At 35.8% G+C, this 22,966-nt stretch overlaps 2 protein-coding genes and 1 pseudogene across 3 annotated transcripts; all 3 read left to right on the plus strand.

Annotated features, from left to right (window-relative positions):
* The first annotated feature begins 971 nt into the window (after positions 1–971).
* LOC107467207 (LEAF RUST 10 DISEASE-RESISTANCE LOCUS RECEPTOR-LIKE PROTEIN KINASE-like 1.1) lies at positions 972–3,713 on the plus strand. Of its 2 annotated transcripts, XM_021131349.2 has the most exons (4): positions 972–1,889; positions 2,037–2,066; positions 2,242–2,460; positions 2,552–3,713. In XM_021131349.2, the coding sequence occupies exons 1-4, from the start codon at positions 1,115–1,117 to the stop codon at positions 3,547–3,549; spliced, it is 2,022 nt and encodes a 673-aa protein (XP_020987008.1). In that variant the 5' UTR covers positions 972–1,114; the 3' UTR covers positions 3,550–3,713. The 2 variants fall into 2 exon arrangements, with proteins under 2 accessions (XP_020987008.1, XP_020987009.1); XM_021131350.2 differs by lacking the exon at positions 2,037–2,066.
* A 3,997-nt stretch (positions 3,714–7,710) lies between these two features.
* Positions 7,711–10,360, plus strand: LOC107467208 (LEAF RUST 10 DISEASE-RESISTANCE LOCUS RECEPTOR-LIKE PROTEIN KINASE-like 1.1; annotated as a pseudogene).
* Positions 10,361–10,839: 479 nt separating this feature from the next.
* LOC107467593 (uncharacterized) lies at positions 10,840–11,685 on the plus strand. Its single transcript, XM_016086731.3, has one exon. It carries the CDS (start codon positions 11,067–11,069, stop codon positions 11,532–11,534), a length of 468 nt encoding a protein of 155 aa, XP_015942217.1. The 5' UTR covers positions 10,840–11,066; the 3' UTR covers positions 11,535–11,685.
* Positions 11,686–22,966: the final 11,281 nt, after the last annotated feature.

Here is a 22,966-nt window from a genome sequence, read left to right on the forward strand (position 1 = left end):
TTTTCTTTTTCTTTTTTTTTTTAATGTGAAATAACTCTCAATTATCAAAGTGGATTGGTCAAAATGGCGGAGTGCATCTGGTTTTATATGCGACAAAAAAGTGCCTTTAAAACTTAAAGGTAAATTCTATCGCACCGCTATAAGACCGGCGATGCTGTATGGTACAGAGTGTTGGGCGGCTAAAGGGGAGCACGAACATAAGCTGAGTGTGGCAGAGATGAAGATGTTGAGATGGATGAGTGGTCATACGCGATTGGATAAAATAAGGAATGAAGATATAAGGGAGAGAGTTGGAGTAGCACCCATTGTGGAAAAGATGGTTGAATCGCGTCTCAGGTGGTTTGGACATGTGAGAAGAAGACCGATAGAACATCCAGTCAGGAGGGTGGATGAGATGGAAGATGGACAAAGGGCGAAAGGCAGAGGAAGACCTAAGAAGACCATCCATGAGGTGGTCAGACGAGATCTACATGTAAACGGTCTCACTGTAGACATGATACATGACAGAGCACAATGGCGTCGTTTGATTCATGTAGCCGATCCAACTTAGTGGGACAAGGCTTTGTTGTTGTTGTATCAAAGTGGATTGTTAGGACTTTAGAATTTAGATGCACTTGAACCAGTTATTAGGCCTAAATAATTAGTCCAGAACAGAAGGCAACGCGTTTTATAAAGTGTGAACTCTCATGCAGAAAATCTTGATGTGAAGCAATCAAACAAGTGTCGATATCCTCCCCAGTTCTTAATTCTTATCATTACGTAACTTCCTTGTCTGCTCGGCTCCATTTTCTTGCACACTTTCAAAATCCTCCCAATAAACTATGACAATCTTTGTAAACATCATAATCAACATGGGATTACGGTACACACAAGTTAGCTTCCTAAACATACAGTTCCACACTGTTAGACGTTTTATACAAGTTTCTTCCACAAGCGCCAAACGAAGGATTAGAAAAGTGAGAGAGAAAGGGAAACAGCCTTTTGGATTGCATTTGGATAATTGGTTGGTCAAACGGAATTCTTGCTTCAAGGACTATGTTTGATTTCCAAGTCAACTGGCGTGTCAACAACTTCACAATATTCTTTCCATATATCCAGGTAATGTAATAAGTATATGCAGCACAATCCTTGCAGTACCTTGCCTAGTTTCCAAATGGCTCCCCTTTTTCTGTTGAAAACTCTGATTCTGTGTGAGCTTATGTTTGTGGTTCATGTGAAAGCTGAGAGTGAAAAGTGTCCAACCTCTTTTGAGTGTGGGAAACTTGGCACCATCATGTTCCCTTTCACAGACTCAAAATGGCCTCACTGTGGCGTATTGGCCATACACGGCTGCCATGATAACAATCGAAATGCCCAGCAAGTCATAGTATTAAACGACAAACCAAATGGAAGGTTTTCTGTTTTAAACATTGATTTTCATACCATAACGATAACCGATTTGACTCTACTTAAATCTTTGAAATCCCAATCGCAGACTCAGCGTTGCAAAGCCTTCAGCAACAATTTGAGTCTGCCTCTCATGCCCAGCTCGCCCTTAGGTTATTCATACGCCAAATTCAATAAAACACTATTCACATGTCCTTCCAATAACCTCACCCTTCCTCCCGGATTTTATAACTATAACAACTGCTCTAACTACCACATCTACTATGATGGCTTTCAACAACGTCTCGGAGATTCTCCTGACTTTCGATGGCCAGGCCCCTTAGCAGCATGTTCCAAGATTAATTTTGCATTAAAAGACGTAACAAATGATAGAGACCCCTTCTCATTTCTGTCTGATCAGATCGAGGTGGAAGTAGAATTATCCAGTGATTGTAGACACTGTATTCATCACAGAAGAGGACACTGTCAACTTGACTCCCAAAGAAACTTCCTTTGCGTCACAGGTATGTAGTTATGCACGTATACACACAATTAATGTGAAATCAAAATCACACGCATGTATCTTCTGAAAAAGAATCCAATTTTCTGTATTATTTCATTTCATTCTGACATTTTTTTTACTGTTTTGGCATTCATTGTATTCTTCCCAGATATGAGTTTGGCTATGAAGTTAGGACTGGGTACGTAAAATGTTCTTTCGACATAAGCATTTACTAATCTTGGAGGGGGAAAAACCTCATCACCCTTCTGCTTTGTAGTATTTATCCAATTAAGCCTTCATGTTTAGGGTAGATAGAAGAGTAATAATAATCCAGTTATATTAATTTATTAACAGGTTCAAATTACTCTTTGCAGGTATTGGAGTCTCGGTAATAATTATAATCGGCGTGTTGCTGATTATATGGAGTAGGAAAGCAAGATGCGGTGTTGGTTTGTCCCCAAATACAGAACCAGAGAGCTGCAGTGTCTTCTTTGGGATCCCTGTCTTCTCCTATAAGGATCTTGAACTCGCAACAAAATATTTTGATCGTTCCAGAGTACTTGGTGATGGAGGCTTTGGCACTGTTTACTATGGTATGTTATTAGCATCACAATCACCCTTCTTTATCTCAATGCACTATAATTGATTGCTTGACTCCATACTTTCGCATATAAAAAATGTTAGGAAAACTCAAAGATGGACGTGAAGTTGCCATCAAGCGCCTATACGAGCACAACTATAGGCGTGTAGAACAATTCATGAATGAAGTGAAGATCTTAACTCGCTTGCGACATGCAAATCTTGTGTCCCTCTATGGCTGCACTTCACGTCACAGCCATGAACTCCTGCTTGTTTATGAATTCATTTCAAACGGCACAGTAGCTAGTCATCTCCATGGTGGATCAGCAAGGCCTGCCTTTCTGCCTTGGCATATCCGAATGAAAGTTGCCATAGAGACTGCAACAGCATTGGCATATCTCCATGCTTCAGACATCATTCACCGCGATGTGAAGACCAATAACATTCTCCTGGACAACAGCTTTTGTGTTAAGGTTGCAGATTTCGGGATGTCAAGACTGTTCCCGAATGACGTCACACATGTATCCACAGCTCCACAAGGCACCCCTGGCTATCTTGATCCAGAATATCACCAATTCTACCAGCTAACAAGCAAGAGTGATGTGTATAGTTTCGGAGTTGTGCTCATTGAGTTAATATCATCCATGCCAGCAATTGATATGAGAAGGCATAAGGATGAGATTAGCTTGGCAAATCTAGCCACGAACAAGATTAGCAAAGGTGCAATTGCAGAGTTAGTTGATCCTTCCCTTGGTTTTGAGTCAGATAGTGATGTTAGAAGGGGAGTAAATTTGGTAGCTGAATTGGCATTTCAGTGTTTGCAAAGGGACAGGGACTTGAGGCCCTCAATGGATGCGGTGTTGGAGGCACTGAGGAAAACAGAGAGTAAAACGGAAGAGGCTGAGGTGTCACATGGTGATGCGCATTCAGCAGCAGGTCATGAAGAAATGAAAGTGTTGAATCAAATGAATGCAACACCTTCATCTTCTCCAACGGCAGTGACTGATAAGTGGGATAGTGAATCTACTACTACACCACCTAGTGTCACTGCTCAATCACGTATCCAATCTAAAAATGCGATCCTATTTTATAGAAGTTCTTAAATGAATTTTATAGTTGGAAGTATTTGTCATTAGCTCTATCTACCATTAACGGTTTAGTGTTTGTAATTAGCTATTTAAGCTCTACGGCATTGTCATAAGATTAAACAAGATTTTTCAATGAATCACCCAAGAAGATTAATTCTAGAATTCTACAATCTACATACCCTATCACCTACATCGTAAAGTCCTATATTATTATCCCCTGCTCCAAACCTTCCTACTTTGCTGAATTCGAGTTGCTGTTGTTCGAGCCAATGACCAATTTAATGAGTAGAATATTAAATTTATTTTTGTTGTAAGTACAATACCCACTTCTAATTGGCCCTAAGATCACTCACTCATATAAATGACACTATCATATTTTTCATCTCTCAAACTCACTAACACTCATAAAACAAGGGAGAGAATTTTCACATTTCAAAACATACACATTTCATTATTGAACACACATACATGCAATTCACAAGGCATATGTGCCTTTATATAGGCAATGCTTCCTACTAAAATAATAATTTATGAATTACAACTCAATTTTGTAATGACTACTATTTTATGAGTTGGCTTCATGAATCATCTTTCAACTTGTATTCATGTAGTTTCTATAATCTTCTAATTTCAATTCAATTTGATTTTGAATTCTTCAATGTTGTAGAATGTTGTAGATGTACTACTCTCTTGAATATTCTTCAAAAATCTTCAAGCTTCCAACATCTTCTAGTAAATAGATGATTATTGTTTTCAACTCAAACTTTTCTTCCAACTAATCTTGCTTTGAAATGATCAACTTCACCACTAGGTTTGTACTTAGTCTTGTAAACCCACTTTACTCCAATCGGCTTCTTATCTGTTGGTAAATCTGTCAGCTCCCATGTGTCATTCTTCTCAATGGCATGAATCTCCTCATCCATTGCTTTCTTCCAATTGTTGTCTTTAAAGGCTTCTTCAAAGTTCAACGACTCACAATCTGAAAATAGAGCAAAATTTATGATTTCTTCATCAGACGGATCGTTGTCATTGCCAACTTCATAATCTGCTAATCTAGCAGGTAGTCTCCGCTCTCTTTGAGGTCTTCTAGATGATTCAGGTTGTTCGGTTGCATCTGGTTGTCTTTCTTCTTCATCATCACATGTATTTGAAATTATAATCAGATGCTTTTCTGTCTTTGTGTTCCAGTCCCATATGTCTTTCTCATCGAACGTCACGTCTCTGCTGATGATCACTTTCTTTGATACTGGATTGTACAACTTGTATGCTTTTGAGTCTGTGCTATAGCCAATAAAGATACACTTCTCGCCTTTGTCATCTAACTTCTTCCTTAATTGATCTGGTACGTGGGCATAAGCAATACACCCAAAGACTCTAAAATGATGAATGGAAGGCCGCTTTCCACTCCAAGCTTCCTCTGGAGTTTTATCACGAACACTTTTTGTTGGACACCTGTTTAAAATATGAACTGCTGTTGCGACTGCTTCTGCCCAAAACTCTTTAGGCATTTGTATTGACTTGAACATGCATCTGACCATATCCATGATGGTTCTATTCTTTCTTTCAGCCACTCCATTTTGTTGAGGAGTGTATCTAGTTGTTAGTTGGTGTTGAATTCCGTGTTGCTTAAAGTATTCTGAACATGTAAGATATTCTGTTCCTCTGTCTGTTCTGAGAATTTTGATTTTACAGCCACTTTGTTTTTCGACAAACGCCTTGAATGTCTTAAAGACATCACATGCTTCTGATTTCTGCTTTAGAAAGTATACCCATGTATATCTACTAAGAGCATCAATAAAAGTGATAAAGTACTTGCTACCACCGTTGCTTGAAATTTTTACAGAACAGAGATCTGAATGTACAATTTCAAGTAATCTTCTAGCTCTCTATGACTTTTCTGTAGGAAATGGATCTCTGTGCTTCTTTCCCAGTTGACAAATCTCACAAACACAATTGGGAATATGAATCCGTGGTAGGCCAGAAACAAGTCCTTTTCTTGACAGATAGTTTAGGCCAGAAAAATGAAAGTGCCCAAACCGCATATGCCACAACCAGTTATCATCAAGTATCATAGAACTCATGCAAGAGGGATTAACATGTCAAATTTTTAACGGAAACATTCTGTTTGAAGTCATCTTTGCTTTATCAATGAACCTTTCATTGTTGTCAAATACAGTGCAATATCCACAATAAGTTATCATCTTATATCCCTTCTTAGATAATAGTCCCATACTTAGTAAATTGTAATCAAGTTCAGGAGCATAGAAAACATCAGAAATATAACTCAGAGAACCATCTTTCAATCTAATTGGTATGTGCCATTTTCCTTCAATAGGGATCTTTGTATTATTACCAAACTTCAATAATAGTTTAACTGAGTCATCTATTGAAGAAAATAACTCCTTTCTACCAGACATATGATTACTGCAAGCATTATCCAAGTACCATATATTTTCATCTTCAGCACATGAATTACTTATAAAAAATAAAGTCTGAGTACCCGGATTGTCATCGGTATTTTGATGCTGATTTTCTATAACGTGTGCTTGATTATTATTCATCACTTTGAATCTGTAATCTGCTACTTTGTGTCCATACTTTCCACAATGAAAACAGTTGAAATTGGTTCTTTCTTGATAAAAATTGCCTCGACCTCTTCCTCGGTTGACAGGCCTGAAATTCGTTCCACCTCTTCCTTGATTAGGTGGTGTAAAATTGTTGTAACTTCCTTGGTTGTAATTGCCACGACCTCTACCTCTAAAACTTCCTTGTGTACGGTTTGATTCTGCAACGTTGTTGAAATTCACTCGGCTTTTCAGGGCTTCCTCAGTTGATTTTTTTGACTTCTCCAGTATTCTACTGATGTGGCTTTCCATGGTTCCTTGCAACTCTGCAATCGTCATAGTATCCATATCATGAGACTCTAATATTGTAGTCGACACATAACCATACTTCATCAGTATAGTGCAAAATTTTTTTTCCACCGTTTTATTATTGGGAATATCTTTTTTATAGACTCTTGTCTATTTGTAATACGAGAAAAATATTGCTCAACAGTTTATGAGTTAGACATCATCTCGTACCTTTTATATTCTCTTCTCAAAGACTGTAGCTTTATTTTTTGAACTTTATTTATGTCTTTGTATGACAGTTTCAACGTGTTTCATATTTCTTTTGTACTTCTGGCATTTGCTATTTTGTCAAACACTGTATAATCTACACCTTGGTGAATTTGAGACAGGGTTAACTGTAAGTACAATACCCACTTCTAATTGGCCCTAGGATCACTCACTCATATAAATGACACTATCATATTTTTCATCTCTCAAACTCACTAACACTCATAAAACAAGAGAGAGAATTTTCACATTTCAAAACATACACATTTCATTATTGAACACACATACATGCAATTCACAAGGCATATGTGCCTTTATATAGGCAATGCTTCCTACTAAAATAATAATTTATGAATTACAACTCAATTTTGTAATGACTACTATTTTATGAGTTGGCTTCATGAATCATCTTTCAACTTGTATTCATGTAGTTTCTATAATCTTCTAATTTCAATTCAATTTGATTTTGAATTCTTCAATGTTGTAGAATGTTGTAGATGTACTACTCTCTTGAATATTCTTCAAAAATCTTCAAGCTTCCAACATCTTCTAGTAAATAGATGATTATTGTTTTCAACTCAAACTTTTCTTCTTCAATTCTTTAACCATGCTTCATGAAGATTCTAGTCCATGCAAGTTGATTTAAAATTTTAATCAACATTTGTAGTTACCATTCTTTCATAATTTTACGAGTTAATTAGCATTGTTCATATATCAACTGGATGATAAGTCTTTACATTTGAGTAAAATCCAGATCACACTGTGCAGTCCAAGTCAACTAGTCGTTTTTAGTCATTTTCAACCATAGTTATGAGGATAAGTTCGTTCATCGTTGCCACTAATTATGATGATAGTCGGTTTTGCATGCATTTTTTCCCCAACTGTTGCCATCTGTTTGCCGTGTTTTCTGCGGGTTCAACAAGTAAACAGGAAAAAAACTACTAATAATAATAATTACAGTAAAGAAAAATGAAGTCAACTGACGAGAGTCAAGTTTCAATTAGGAGGCGCCGGTAATGATGATTTAAGGAAAGAAAGAGACCAGTTCAAAGTTCAAAGTCAAGTAGCGTATCCATTAGTTTTGAAAATACTGTGATCTGTTTTGTGAAGAAGAAAGCGAGGAAACATTCTGAGAAGTTGTTGGTCTTTAAAACTCACGGTGTTTGGCATTTTGCATTACAATTTGAGGATGGTACTAATTTATGTTTTGCGGTTCTTTTTGGTTTCACATCTACTCCTCAACTGGGGTGTGAATGGGGACCGTGAAGAGTGTCCAGACTCGTTTGATTGTGGAAATCTCGGCTCGTTTCACTTCCCTTTAACCACCGCAGAACGCCCTGACTGTGGTGCACTGGCCATCTATGGTTGCGGCGATGATCATAAGCAACAATCCCATTACTTACTCCTTAGAGGTGAAAAGTTTCCAGTTACACGAATTCGGAAACAAAATTGGTTCGCTCCCACTCTTGTGTATGTTATTGACAATCATCTCCACAAATATTTGAAATCAGGGAATTGTAACACCTTTGCCCATAATATTACACTCCCTTCCGTGTCTCCTCTCATTGGTTTCTTCACTATCAGTAACAACATTACTTTGTTCAAATGCAAGAGCAATCTCAACGTCAGCACGCCGCAAACTTACTTTAAAAATTCTACAAGCTGTGACTACGACATCGTTTTCGGCCCTCCTAATTCAGATGATGATGCATCTGTGTCCGCGCACCCTTCCATTGCAGGATGCTCAAGTGTAGAGCTTCCCGCAGTGTATGGCCTTCCAATATCTGCAAACCCATTTGCGTTCTTAACTGCAGAAATTCCCATCCAGTTCAATCCATCAGTTAAATGTGCCCAGTGTCGTCATGACAGAAGGGTTCCGCATGGCCAATGTTTCCTTGACAGGGAAGGAAAACCTTACTGCGCTACGAGGTACGTATCCATGCACCAATTGGCATAGTGAAAACTCAAGTGTAGTTAATTTCATATGAAATTAATAATTGAGAATAGTTAATAATTTGAGATGTTTGATTAAATTATTATCTACTAGCTCCATACTATCTATTAATGAAGTTAATACACCTGAATTTCTATCTTTCAAATTTAGTAAACAGGTCTTTTGCACGTCTGAAACAGTTCCCTATTTTACTTGCACAGGAAGGACAAAAAAGGGACTCGAATGCTTGCACTCGCACTAGGTAATTTACATATTTTAATATCAAACATCTAACAGAGAGCAATTTCTACAACGTTTTAGTAGAAGAATAACAGATTCTTTTATATAGGAACCTAGCAAGTTTTTGAAACGTTTAGCACGTTAATTTAAACACTGCCCATAAATTAATTTTGTGTTTATGTCAACTACTAACTAAAATTGATGAAAATCCGCAGGTTTAGGTCTTGGACCTTGGATCATATTTGGGTTGATCCTCATTTTAAAAAACCAAAAACGGAAGCAAAGTACCGCACACGTCCAACTCCAATCAACAATGGCTTCTGCTGATTCCAGCCATAATCCTGATGTACAGACTGACAGGATCTTCTTTGGGGTGCCGATATACTCTTATAAGGAGCTTCAAGAAGCAACCAACAACTTTGACAACACTAGAAAACTGGGAGATGGAGGCTTTGGCACTGTTTACTATGGTGAGCAACCACATTCGAAATTCTACTAAATATATTCGCCATTCTATGTTATTGATTGACTTGAGCATTGATCCTTAAAAAACCAGGAAAACTTGAAGATGGAAGAGAAGTTGCAGTCAAACACCTATTTGATCACAACTACAGGAGAGTGGAGCAGTTTATGAATGAAATTGAGATCCTCACTCGCATGCGCCACAGAAATCTTGTGTCCCTGTATGGCTGCACTTCACGTCACAGCCGTGAGCTACTTCTTGTGTATGAATACATTCCAAATGGCACGGTTGCTTCCCATCTCCATGGTACTTTAGCAAGGGCCGGTTTACTCACTTGGCCTATTCGAATGCAAATCGCCATAGACACTGCTACTGCATTGGCATTTCTCCATATTTCAGATATCATCCACCGTGATGTCAAAACCAACAACATCCTACTTGATATTGATTTTTCAGTTAAGGTAGCAGACTTTGGTCTTTCAAGACTGTTTCCAAACAATGTCACCCATGTCTCCACGGCTCCACAAGGAAGTCCAGGTTACCTTGACCCTGAATATTTTCAGTGCTACCAACTTACAGCTAAGAGTGATGTATATAGTTTCGGGGTTGTGCTGTCTTGGTTTTGATACAAACCAAGAAGTTAAAAGGAAGATAACTATGGTGGCAGAATTGGCTTTCCAGTGTGTGCAAGTGGACAAAGAGCTAAGACCTTCTATGGATGCAGTTCTAAATGCACTCAAGAAAATTGGGAGTGCGAATTCTGAGCCTGAGCATGTAGAGAAAGAAGATGATAGTGCTGTGATCTCACACAGCGAAGAATTAAATGGGTCGCAGGATTGGAATCAAGTTAGATTATTAGTGAGAGAGAAGCTAAGGTCTTCACCAAACTCCTTGACTGAGAAATGGTCAAGTGAATCTACTACCCCTAATGCCAGTGCTTAATCACTCTTTTCTTGGGTAGTTCGAAAGAAATGCTTCATCACTTTTTTCTAGTAAAAATGTTGTTTTAGTTATATTGTTGGTAATATTATTTTACCATATAAACTTGTGCAAGTTCAGACCGAACGTATTTTTCTTCCTACAGTGCAATGCAAACTCTGTATACAAAATTACACAGAAAGGCACGAGGCTATTATAATACTAGTGTAACGAGGCTATAGTTTATATTCATTACTAAGATATCACTCATTGCACTCAAAATGACCTGGTGAATATGACAACAAGAGCTAAAACTATACAAGTTTAAATTTAAATACTCAATTGTAATTCTTCTTACAAAAAAACAACATAAAGCAACACATGAGTGATTAAACATTTCTATGCTTTGCGTACATAATAAGAAAGACTTTTTTAACCAAACAAAATGAGTTATTACAACATACAGCGTGATTAATGTGAAAGAAAAGGGCTGTGGGGTTATAAAGCGGAAGATGCATCAAGTCACAAATAGAAATCTTGTTTTGATTGTTAAACAAGTAGAGTATTACTTTTTTGTCTTTATAGAAAGAAAGGCATTGGTAAATGTGGTCATTGACTCATTGGTCAGGAGTGACGACACTTTTTCTCCTTTGAAACAAAAAAGGAAAAGCAATGGCAAATGGCAATAAATGTGTTTGGGGTTTCCATTCCCAAAAGAGATCCCATGCTTCTTCCTGTTGCCATCACTCCAACCATTCGAATTCAAACTCACTTAACGCATCCATCATCAATATGTCCCCTTAACCACTTCATTTAAATACGATTCGCATATTTTCCCAAACAAACACACTCACTGAACATGGCCGCTCTCCACAAATTCAAGCTCTTCGCGTCTCATTGCGGCGTTGCACAGAGCCCAACCCAAAGCCCAAGAGCCAGCCCACTGGTTCAGCTCCGTCGTCCCAAGACCACCTTGCGCACGCTGCTGAGCCTGAGCCTGAGCCGGTCACCTCGGCCGCAAGAGCCACCGCTTCTGCAGGACCACGTGGCATTGGAAAAGCAGAGCAAGGATCTGATGATGCGGAGGCACTCGCTTAAGGATCTCTTCGTGTCTTCGCCGCCTAGAGAGGAGGCAGACCGTGCCACTGCAGCTACATTGTTGGGCTCAGTGGGTGTTGGGAGTATGGGCCTTAGTGGGCCAGGCCCATGGAGGGATGGGCCTGGATCGAGCAGCTCTGTGTGGAGGGGTTTCCGTTGCAGGTCGTTACTGAAAAGGAAGGCTAATTGGAGGCCTCTGCTGCTCACCATTCCCGAGGACGACGCATAGTGATTCCCAGTTTTCCGATTTCCATTCCACCAACTCGGTGCATGCATTTTCATTTCCTTTTGTATCTTCGTCTCCATTTTTTGTTCTCAAATCCTGTTCTATCCGATATATATATCACAATGAATTTCACCTCTCAATTTTAATTTCTAGACATGCGCAACGAATCCGGTAGTGGTGTCCATATGTATAATTACTTTGGTTTCTTATACTTGTGATATGAGAAATCATCATACTTTCACTTGAATATATCAAATCACATGGCAAGGTAAGTATATGTAGATTAATTAAATAAATATTTATAAATCTAAACTATTGGTCTAAATATAATTAGTTGAAGTTTTAACTGTATTGTGGAAAAGATTGGTCCTCATTATTTTGTTTAGAAGAAGAAACATGCATCCAATATTATTAAACTGGATCTGATAAAAGAGACGTGTAACACGTAATGAGTGGAAAGAGTAGAAGCATCATTTTCTTGAAGCATGAACAATCAATGTCAATCAAAGGCGAAAGGTAGAGACAACGCATGCTTTTGGAAATATCTAAGTAGGTTAGGAGGAAATTAGACACATGGTTCTTGATTAGCTATATACACTTAATAAGATTATCGTTACTCACACTCTATATTCTTGCAGTGCAAATAAGATGCTATACACTTTAATTTGATTTATAATATCATGTATATATAGGTGCGTATACCGAAAGGTGCCATATAGATGCTCAAATTGGCACTAACAAAATGTTTTGTTCATCCTTGTTGCTGCAGCAACAAATCTAGATCTGCCTTAATTAATTTCGATATAGCTAATTAGTTAATACATTAATTCTTTTATTTAAGGTAGGTACACAAATAATCCTTTTGGGTCTGATGAGTTGGCGCGTAGCTGGCTTTGGCTTTTTTCAGTTTCAGTAATAGCCCGAAACAAATGATGACAATTCTAACGAGGATCCTTCAAAAGATCGACATGCACTTATCAGTGGACGTATATATGGCCTACTGCCGTGTCATTCCACAAAGATGAAAAAGTTGTTGAATACAATGGATATATCATATATATACTAGACATCAAACATCGATATATAAAAAAAATAAAGAAAAAAGTTATACATGAAATTCCTCCGGACCCTCCCTGCAGTTTGTCCCCATTTCATGATAACTTAGCTGAATGCATGGCACCTTATTCATAAATATAAAACCAAAAAATACGTTTATATTGTATAGCATAATATCCAATAGGGTTTCCTATCAATACTTGTTCACTCCTAAGTCCTAACGACAAACAGCATTGTCCAATTCTATTTGTCCTATCCTTGTATCTCCCGCTATTCAAATCAGTTTAAAATATCACTTGGACTAGCTAGGTAGGTCCAGCTTGACCATTAGCCATGCATAGCATTCACATCTTAATTACAACTGCTTTACTTTCTATTTTATTTTATTTTTTTCAACTGTTAGATCTAGTGCAATTCAGTAAACAAAAAGGACTTGACCATTTAGAATCAACCTCATCTCAAAACTGATTCGGAATTTAAATCTCAACAAAACCCTAGAATTTCTCACTTTTGAGTTTTGATCCACGTATTGATTACGAGTGTCTTTATAAATCTTTTTACTAAAGCAATTTCATCGCCAAGAAGTGCATGTTTGGCCTAATTTTCTACCTAAGAAATATTTGTATCATCACACTAAACAATAATTGAACATAATATGTCTTGTTGGTGGGGATTATTATTATGATATTTCTGTCTGACAACAGAACTTTATACTCACATAACACTGGTTCAGAATCAAGAAACTAAGGTGACATTTTCGATGGGATTGGTTCACTAGTTCACCTCAGATTACCTTGTTCACATGGATATGCTATTTTAAAATTTTAATTTAAATTATTTATATCGATCGATAGGATCAAACTGGGCCATGGAGTGATTTTCTGTCCCCTGGCCCCTGGGTTATGCATATTGTCCTCTCACTAAGGGCCCATAATACGGCCCATACCCTAAATCCGCTCACTCATGCGCTTACCAAGATAACAACTTGGCCTAGGAAGGATCAGGATTGAGCACTCAGGTTGGTGAATTTTGACAATGGTTAATAGTGTACCACTTGGAGAAAGTGCCACCCTTCTTCCAATTTTGGGCACACAGATTTTATTTTATTAATGTTAAGTAAACCACCATGAATGATTATTGTTAGCATACTCCAAAAAGAAAAGATAGAGTCTGAGATTCATGAATAATTGAGTATACATTATTGTTAGAATAAAATTAAGGCAATTTCCATGCATCTACTTTTTTATTGTTAGAATACTTAAATAACATACAAGAATATCTCCTTTATTTGTTATATACAATTATACACAATTATTGGTACTATATTTCTCTTGTCTCACTTGCTCATTGATTTTTCCAATCATGCCTTAAAATTTACTGCGTGCCCCGGCCACATGTTTTGTGAGTTTCTGAGAAAAGATATATATGCCCTTGCCATTGATGACCTTCTGAATTGTCTATTGGGTATTCATTCTACAAGTTATTAGAATAATTCCCTTTGGGTTATTTCATGTTAAGAAAACATAACATAATTCGACCTCAATAATCATTTTTACGTGAAGAAAAAAAATTACAAACTCATGATAAGTAAAATAATGAATTAATAATGAATACATGCATGCATCATATGACAGAACCATGGCCAAATTAAGGGGGGTAGCCATATATTTAATTGGTTAAAATTCACAACATATACTACTAGTGTTGCACATGATGCTACAACACAAAAACAGCGCCTGAGAAACCCAACTTGGCCAGTTGTTGCTTTAGGAAAATTGGATAACCATTTATAAATACACACAACACAACACAACACAGCAATCTCAGGTCACTTTCAAACTTTGCATATAGAACTCTCAAACGACACTTCTTTTTCCTCCCAACTACTAATTTTAATCAGAAAACTCTATCCATCGGCCAAGAAATGCAACAATATTAAATGCTTCCTTAATTTTCATCCCCAGTTGGTGGCATCATAGCAGCCACATACTTAATTTATATACTATATATATGTCCCATTATACTGCACCTGCTAGCTAGCTGCATCCACAATTCCACATAGAGATAAGAAGGACTACTCTGAGGTATTCATGCATATCCGGTAACCTAGCTATAATAATTCTAATATAAACAGTTAATTATTCCTGATATGAAAACTCAGATGAATGACAGCGCATAATGGTAACTGATAAACATCAGACATGAGATCTTTACTTGCAACGTGTTTATAACCATTATTATGCCTAATTCTACCCAATTACAAGCATATATTCATGCTAATTTTCCATTTTAAAAAAGGGTGCTGTAGTTGCTCTGTCTTTGTGACAAAAATTGAAAAGTGCTAATGACCTATTACTATTTCGATTGATGGATACTTCTCTTTTCTAAGTTCTAACTATAATAAGCTTTTACTTTGTTTACATTGTTAAGGAACTACACAGTTAACAACATAATTTTAATTTTACATTTTACCTAAAAGTAATATAATCTGTCACATTGAAAATAAATTCTAACCATAGAAGAATTTTATTTATTTAATTATTATACTGCTTGGAATCTTGTGATATATGCCTTCACCTCGAGATTGAATATAGATGAAGAATTTTTTAAAATTACTTTAATTTCTTCGGAAGTGAGATTAAGGAATAATTTATCCTCCAAAGCTTCCCTTACTTTGCATTACAAGTGGAGTGAGAAGTCACCATGCATGTTCTTTTAGACTTTAGTTGTTTACTAACAGACAAAATAGGGTGGCCTATTTTAATGAAACACTATATATTTAGATCTACTATACTATAACTGTCGTAGTAGTAATTAATATCTTATAGATGGTAAGAATATAGTTATCATCTAACCGAGAATATTGATGATTAAACTTTGACTATATATATGGAGCATCGGATACCTAAGTAACTAAAATAATTAATTATTAATAGAATGCACATAAGGCTATCTATCTGTATCTATATCTAATTATCTATAGTTGAATATAGTTGGAGGAGTAATGATACAACCACGTGGTTCTTGGTCCTTATATTTGTCCTGAACCGCGCATGAGCTTTGCTTCTTCCTCAAAATCATAAAAATATATATACACAAGATTATTAGTATTATAATGCTACCAATCTCTTACCATGGTTAATTTATTTCAAGGTTTATTACTCTGGAAAGCAAGGGATACAGCTCGGAATGAGCATATGTACAAATATGGATCCAAGAAATTTCTTTATTTCTTCGTGCTCCTCCCACTATGATAGTATATTGATTGGGATTGTGAAACATGTTAGTATGTTACGAGGGTTTAACCCCATTTGCCAACAATAATATTATTGTTCGTGCAAGTAAGATGCTGATCCCCTAATAATAATTCATATATCAACGACCAATATATATATATAATTACTTATAATCATTTTTTTTGAACAAAAAGTTCAACAAAACAATGTAAAGTAGTTAAAAAAATTACAAAATTACTAGGTAACAAAAAAATTAAACTGTAGTCATTTTTGGTATTGTTATCAATAACTAGAAGGATCAAAATCAATCCACTTTTTATAATTCTTAATCGATTTTGATAACTTTTGTAACACCTGTTTCTTGATTCCTGAATATCTTGTTATTCTTTTTCAGCCAAATATTTTAGATGATAGCACAAAATCCACCAACGAACAATGATCCGATAAACCTCTCTGCCCACATTTAAGTCGCGTCTCAGGAAACTCTTCAACCCATTTTACGCTAATCAACACCCGATCAATGCGACTACATGATTAGCCTCTAAACCAAGTAAACTTACTGTTATTAAGCTCTAAGCCTCTAAACCAAGTAAACTTACTGTCATTCAGCTCTAAATCCACCAACTTCATATGCTGTATCCAGTTTCTAAAATCTTTCGTTGTTGCGGTTAATATACTGACTCCTTTTCTCTCATCCACTGTCACAACCTCATTAAAGTCACCCATGTAACAAAATGAGACCTGACATAGCCCAGAGATAAAACTCAACTCTTCCCATACGGTCAGTTTGTCAACTCTAACATGCGCATCGTACATCAAGCAAAACGCACAATTGAAACTATTATTCATCAACACCCATTCCACACACAATCATCTCTCTCCTTTATAACAATTATTCGATTTAAACATCATGTCGTCCCACATCAACAATAAACCCCAAGAAGCACCATCCAATCCCACAAATTTCCAACCTACCGCATTATTCTCCGAAATTTGCACTACATCAAACTTAGTCACAACCTGTTTCTTCGTTTCTATCAATCCTAACATGTTTACCTTATTTTTTCTCTTAAAATTTTTCACCATTCCCAACTTTTTGACACCCCCTTGACTCCTTACATTCCAACCATTATAAATCATTTAAGCACTGTATTACACACCTTATTTCGATTTTTAAGACAATTCCTTTTTGCTTTCTCCTTTTGTTTTGCTTGCCTCCTTTTTCTATGCATTCGCTTCATTCTGAACTTGAAGAATAGCCATAATATCTTCTTCCTCGTCATAAAGAACAGCTCCTAATTTCACTGCCAAATTCTAAGCCACTCTATTTTTAACCAAATCGTCTTCCCAACTTCCTCCTTGCTTTTCTAGATCTGGCTCACTGCCTACAACCTTTCTAGAACCTCCAGAGTCTTCCAAGTTTCTTAAATTTCCTTCCTCTTCAAAGCAATTTTCATTCATCACCAAATTTTCAACCCCTACATATGATTTTTCCACTTCAACATCCCTTATCTTGCTTAGGGCAGTGTTCATCTTCACACTCCCATTCAACCTATTTGCGGTGGCACAGGTACCATTCAAACTCCTTATCTCCTTCCTAATCACTATTTTTCTGCCGCATCATCATTATTGTTTGAGCATCTGTATCAGTCTCAATGAGCATCATGGTCATTTTCTCATTAGCATGTGTCTGCATCCCTAACGTAGTTTCTTTTGTTGCTATATTATTTTTTGCACATCCGACAAACTCCAACCTAGCACAGACTGATTCAGCGGTGACTCCATGAGGTTCTCCCTTTCAACTACACATCACACCAGCGTATTATGTCCAGAATTTTACGCAGTCACCATCATTGCCTGTTGGTCTTCTTGCCCCCTTCACTGCCTCTCCCCCACCAGTCCCATTGGCCCTACATTGAGTCGCGCCCTCCACATTCCTTGCTCAAATCCACATCCCCTGCACAAAAGCCAGACCTTTCGACCATCCTCCTTTTGATGGTGTAACATCCTACTACACAAAACTTTACACCTAGGATGTAAAACAAAGGTGGCGAGGTGTTACGACCTCTAAAATAAAATATAAATACGTATAATAGCCGAAAGAATGTAGTATACTAGGAGCCTTGAAGAATGGGTAAAGCAAAATTCCAAAATTAAAAGCGCAACGCTAAGAAAAGAGATTACTTGCGTATGAAGAAAATTAGAGTTCATAAACATATAGAAAGTAAGAACAGAGGGTCAAGAATACAAAATATCAAGCTTCTAACTCATCCTGCGAAGCTAAAGTTTACCGGAGAATATTTACATACATATATATACTTAACCCAAAATCCAAAATACATATATAATAAATCCTGATTCTCCATAAACCTCTAAGAGGTGCAAAATAAAATAAGTCATCAAGAGAGTTCTATACATATGATCATATATAAACAATACATCAAAATAAATCCTCAAAAATCCACTTCGCTGCAGAACTCCAGACGCCTGGCGAGGTGCCTCTCGACCTGCATCTGAAAAACACAAATATCGTATGGGATGAGAACCGGGGGTTCTTAGTATAGTAAATGTGCCTGCATATATAAGATATAAGGTCTTGGGAATGCCAGAGGTAATCCTAGAACGCCGACACTCTGATTATAAAACTTAAAGAACTAAAACAAAACCATGAATTGGGATGGTTCTCTAAGAATTTTTTAAACTTAACCAATTCCTTAAATCTAATTGAAACTTAACTAGAACCCTAAATCTCTCCGATTTTCCTCCGTTCCTCTAACTCCAGTGAAATTACAAAGACAAACAAGTAGACAATGACAAACATAGGTAGAATAAATGTAATACGGATATCAGATATAACAAATAGCATATTATAATTACTTAGGCAGTCCCAAATAATGCACAAGCAAGCAAGTCAAACAATATGCAAATGATGCATGCCTATCTTATGGCTGATGATATCATCTGTCGGTTATATAGCCAACTCGACATGTCCTGGTAGCTAACCATGGATTGAAACACCCATTGCAAAGCAAGTGGGTTTGAGTTACAATCTCCTTACTACTACCCGTTTAACCCAAAGCTAGTGGAATAACCATTACTGGGGCTACTACCCTGGCAGATATTTAAAAAGTCAACCTGGAGCAAGTGGAATAACCACTATTGCTGCTACTACCCAGGTGTCACAATCGCTGACAAAGAGTAAACGGAAAGTACCACCATCCTTATTACTACCCAGGTATCTCAAGCATTGACCTGGAGCAAGCAGGATGAACCGCAGCCCTTGCTACTGCCCAAGTATCTCAAACATACATTTTTTTCCAAATCAGTTCAATCATCAATCATTATATCATTATCACAAATGTTCATCATTTTAATAACACTTTCACACTTCTCAATCATGATTCATCATATTTTCAAGCTTTTTTCTCTTGCAAGTTACTACCTATTCCTAGCTCCATCTTACTACTAGGCATACTACTAAGATCTAAGGTTAAAAGAGTGAAAATAGAGGTTTAGAGATTTAGAATCATATTTAAAATACAAAAATCTCAATTGTTGAAAACAGGCGTCATGATACGCGTGGGTCACGCGTACGCATGGAAGTGCATTACTGAAAGGTCACACGTACGCGTGGGTGTACAATTTTCTATGCTCGCATACACGAGATACCCAACCCGAATAGATTGGTCGCATCACATACAGTGGTTGCATACGCAAGTTATGCAGAACAGCGAAAATGCTGAATGTTGTAAAATTTTCAACTTTGCACTCCAAACTTTCGACGCACATAACTTTTTCGTTTTAAAATATTTTTCATCTATTTTTCGAACAACGTAAACTTTACGGGCCCAATTTTTATTTGAAACAAGTTTAAAATAATTTGGGAGTCTGAAAGCCGAGTTATGGCCCGCCTAAGTTTGACCAAAATCTATTTTTTCACAAATACCTTCAACCTCTATTTTCATTAAGTCACATCCAAAATCAACCTACAATACTCAAATTTAGCACCAACACATACAATATCCCAGCAACATCTCTCCATCTTCCTTCCACCACCCATCAAACTTCAATTTTAAACAATTTTAGTACATGAACTTCACACTTTTATCGACAAGATCATCAACAATCCATTATCTATACAAATTCATTACTATCAACTTGTCAATCATCATTAAAGCATCACTTAACATTCTATTTTCATACCCAACATCAAACAACAATCAACTCTCAACCTAGTTCACAATTATCATCATGGCACTAAACAATTTAACATACACATGCATTCATTCTTATCCTATGGTCATCTAACCAAAGTTTTCACAAGACATTATATATTAAATACGAAAAATCTAAACCATACCTTGGCAATTTTCTCGTATCACCCAAGACAATCCACTAGGCAAGATTACAAGCCCTCTACACCAAAATTCAGCAACCAACACCAATTTTCAAGCCTCCAATTTTCACAAATATACTTCAATTTTTATACATATATCACCTAATACATAACATCACATATGTTTACTAAACATTAATACCAAAGCTACAATTAACTAAGGGATTCACTAGGGTTGATAATTTTTACCTTTTATGTCCTCGATTAAGCCAAGACCCACTAATTCTTCAAGTTAATTTGATCCTAAAACATCAAATTAACTACAAATCTCAACACCCAAGACCATACCATTTTCGAATTTTAGAAAAGGAAATTGAAACTGAGAAAGTAGTTTTCTTATCTTACAACGTACTGGGCTTTGTAGAGCTCATCACTGCGGACGCGTAGCCATAAACGATGTGACGATTGGAGATCGGAGCAAAAAGTTATGTGAGATCAAAGATTGAGTGAGGGTTTTGAAAATGGAAGAGTGTTCTTCCTCCCCTGCTGAAATGTTTCAGCGTTCCATGCATGTATGGGGAGAGAGAATGAGCTGTGCCCATTTAATTAAGTGGAGTTGAGTTGAGCTTGGGTCCAATACGGATCTGGTTTGTTTGGTTTGATCTGTTCGGCCTAATCTCAAGCTAATTCTTTAAAATTAGTGTCAAAATTCTTATTTTAATTAGTTCTTTCCTATTTTACTATAAAATTCACATTTCTAATTTTTTTTATTAAAATTTAATTTATTGATTAATTATTCACTAATTTTGCGGGGTTTATAGATGGCGCAATATCTCTGTCACTTTCCCCACCACAACCACCAACATAGCCTTATGGAGATGCAGGACTAAGGTTTTGTTTGGTAATACTTTTACTTTTCAAAATGAGGATTTTGTGCTTTTAAAAAGCATAAGCATCGAAAAATTTTACCAAGTCTAAGTATTCACCATTGCATGTCATTGCAATAGCACCGTCATTGCGTCCGAAAGCATGCCTCTCTCCCACAAAAAAAAAAACACGGCGATCCTCCCTACCTGTGTTAAGCTCCTCTTGGTATCGTCTGGGTAAGCTTACCCCTTCATCATTACCTAAATGAGACCCCATAGAATCTACACAAATCATTAAAGTGTGAATTTTAAATGATATCCCATAGAATCTGCATCCTTCTTATTTGTCTTGACATGTACGTTCTTCCTATACTTAGTCTCTCTCACATAAATTTCTTTAGTCCGCATTCGGTTTATTTCATTTATTGCTTTCAATGCACATCTTTTCGATAGTGTACCATATGAACACAAACAAATGACAAATGAATATTTCCAAACTTCTCCTTGCGAGATAAATATATGTTTTATCCGTCCTATCTATTTAAACAGATTAAACAATTCTTTCTTTCACACATCTTCTAGTAAATTATTCACAAAATAAATAAAAGATTCACTCTCCAAACATTAATATTCTTTTTCATTCTAAATTTGCAGATCTTTGTGTGAAAATATTGTCTAACTCTATCCTATATGTGTATCTCGTTTTCTATGTTCAAACATTCTTTATGTGTACTTTCTGTACTTTCTATATATTTTGATCAAGATTTTGAATTACATATTTCTCTAAATTTATTTGTATTGGAGAGATACATTCATAATTATCACAAGTGCAATAAATCTTCATTAGATTTATAGTCCAATCAACTTCACTTATCTAAGATCGGTAGGTAATCGTAGGTAAGACAGATAGAAGAGATAAACTAATAGCAAAATTATTGATTAATATCCATAGCGTTAATGATGAAAATTATTTATAATCATATTACATCTGTACAAAAAAAATAAGTTATTAATCACATATTTATATTAAAATATATATTAAAATTAAAATAAAACAGTACATGTAAATATAAATAAATATAAAGTGCCATTTTTTATATGTACCTAGTTTTTTAAATATAATTTGTGAAGGTATTAAAAACACTTATACAAATCTAAAATATACCTATTTATAATTAATAATAATTACACAAATAATCGTATATGCATTAAATATATAAGTATCATATGTGTCCGGTCATGAATTTACCCAGCTAGTGCTCGAAAATTTTCATTTTGTGTGATATATATTAGATTTTAGTATTTTTATTCATAATATTATTTTTTTATGCATATTTTTGTATTCTTTATATACTTTTATAAAAAATTACATATTTTTTAACTGTGTTTGGATTAAATAAATACACTTATAATTATTACAAGTGGAACAAATTATTTCGTTGAACTCATAGTTTATGAAAAGCTTTACATATCTAACCTCAGTAAGAACAAGATAATAATTGAGACAGATAGAAGAGATAATCTAACAGCAGAATTATTGACCAATATTTATAGAGTTAATGATGAAAATTACATATAATCATATTAAATCTGTAAAAAAATAAGTTATCAATCATATATTTATATTAAAATATATATTAAAAATAAATGAAAATAAATAAATATATAGTACTATTTTTTGTGTTCACCTAATTTTTTAAGTATAATTTGGAACTGTTTTAAAAACATTTATACAAATTTAAAATATACCTATTTATAATTAATAATAATTGCACAAATAATCATATATGCATTAAATATTTAAGTATCATATGTGTGCCGCCATAAATTTGCCCAGCTAGTGCTAGGAGTTTTTTATTTTAATTTGCGTGATATATATCATATACTGGTATGTTTATAGAATATAAATTTTTTAGAATTATATTCATTTGATCTTGATAT

The sequence above is a fragment of the Arachis duranensis genome, chromosome 9 (assembly GCF_000817695.3).
Source record: "Arachis duranensis cultivar V14167 chromosome 9, aradu.V14167.gnm2.J7QH, whole genome shotgun sequence".
In the NCBI taxonomy this organism is placed as follows: Eukaryota; Viridiplantae; Streptophyta; class Magnoliopsida; order Fabales; family Fabaceae; genus Arachis; species Arachis duranensis.

Excerpts from the sequence above, each read along its gene's own strand:
- LOC107467207 (XM_021131349.2), top strand. The coding sequence starts at position 1,115 with ATGCAGCACAATCCTTGCAGTACCTTGCCTAGTTTCCAAATGGCTCCC. Across the intron at positions 2,067-2,241 it reads GGCTATGAAGTTAGGACTGG|GTATTGGAGTCTCGGTAATA; the intron begins GTACGTAAAATG and ends TACTCTTTGCAG. Across the intron at positions 2,461-2,551 it reads CTTTGGCACTGTTTACTATG|GAAAACTCAAAGATGGACGT; the intron begins GTATGTTATTAG and ends AAAAAATGTTAG.
- LOC107467593 (XM_016086731.3), top strand. The coding sequence starts at position 11,067 with ATGGCCGCTCTCCACAAATTCAAGCTCTTCGCGTCTCATTGCGGCGTT.